The sequence below is a fragment of the Melampsora larici-populina genome (genome assembly GCF_000204055.1).
Source record: "Melampsora larici-populina 98AG31 unplaced genomic scaffold MELLAscaffold_51, whole genome shotgun sequence".
In the NCBI taxonomy this organism is placed as follows: domain Eukaryota; kingdom Fungi; phylum Basidiomycota; class Pucciniomycetes; order Pucciniales; family Melampsoraceae; genus Melampsora; species Melampsora laricis-populina.
The window spans coordinates 644,123-644,981 of record NW_006768815.1 but is presented as its reverse complement, the minus strand read 5'-3'; the positions used below and the strand labels follow the sequence as shown (position 1 = coordinate 644,981).

Sequence of the window (859 nt, the reverse complement as noted above, 5' to 3'; positions counted from 1 at the left end):
GGGGCCTTTCGGACGGCGAAGGACTGGAAAGGATTTGGTCGTTTCTATCCCCCCGTATATCACCTCTACGCTACGCTACAAGCAAGCATCGGCTCGAAAGCATCAATCTCCGGGCTCTCCATTGGAATAATCGCAATCGTTTTAAAGCAGGTAAGTTAGCGTTTATTTTGTACAGATATAATATTGAAATGTATCATTTCAAACAAAGTACAGTCCATGGTCTCGCATTTGAAGAAAGCACAAATTCGGCTCTCAAATGCTGAAAGTGCATTGCACCAGCTGAGGACCGAGCATGGACATACTGTAGAATACCTAAGTGTCCAGTGGGATCAACAAAGGGCTACTCAGATGGATGTAATCAGCAGGACGGCAAGGGAAAAAAAGGAGCGTATGATTGATCTCCTCAACATGGAGGAGAAGCTTATTGAGGCTCGGTAAGTGATCCCTAGGCATGTGACATCTTCTGTAACTACACTGAAATTTGATGTATATTTTGCCTTTCTCTCAGTGAGGACCTCAGGAAGTTGAAACTGAAAAAGAAGCGGGCACGGACAGGTCGGGAGAAGCAGGAACTTCTCAATATTCCCCAGTCTTTGGTGCTCATGGAAACCCAGATCCACAATGCGGCGGCTGAGCTGGGAACCCAGGAGTTCTTGGAGCTCACTGGCCTCACAGGTAACACCGCCATCTGATCGCCTGTATATGAGTGGCTTTTATTAATACTTGATCCTTTTCAGATGATCGAGCAAAGCCCTTGCTGGCTCTCCAAGTAGCTAAGAGTAAGCTCTATGAGGCGAGGGTGGGTGTCATTGAGGCTCGACGTCGTGCTGAGCGGACTTCTGGTAAGTCTGTCCGCTTC

General features: G+C 47.5%; 1 protein-coding gene across 1 annotated transcript; it reads left to right on the top strand.

The window, feature by feature from the left end:
- Nucleotides 1–216: 216 nt before the first annotated feature.
- On the top strand, nt 217–692 carry MELLADRAFT_92702 (uncharacterized protein; the record flags this gene model as incomplete). Its single annotated transcript, XM_007415488.1, has 2 exons — nt 217–434; nt 509–692. 2 exons carry the CDS (start codon nt 217–219, stop codon nt 690–692), a joined length of 402 nt encoding a protein of 133 aa, XP_007415550.1.
- Nucleotides 693–859: the final 167 nt, after the last annotated feature.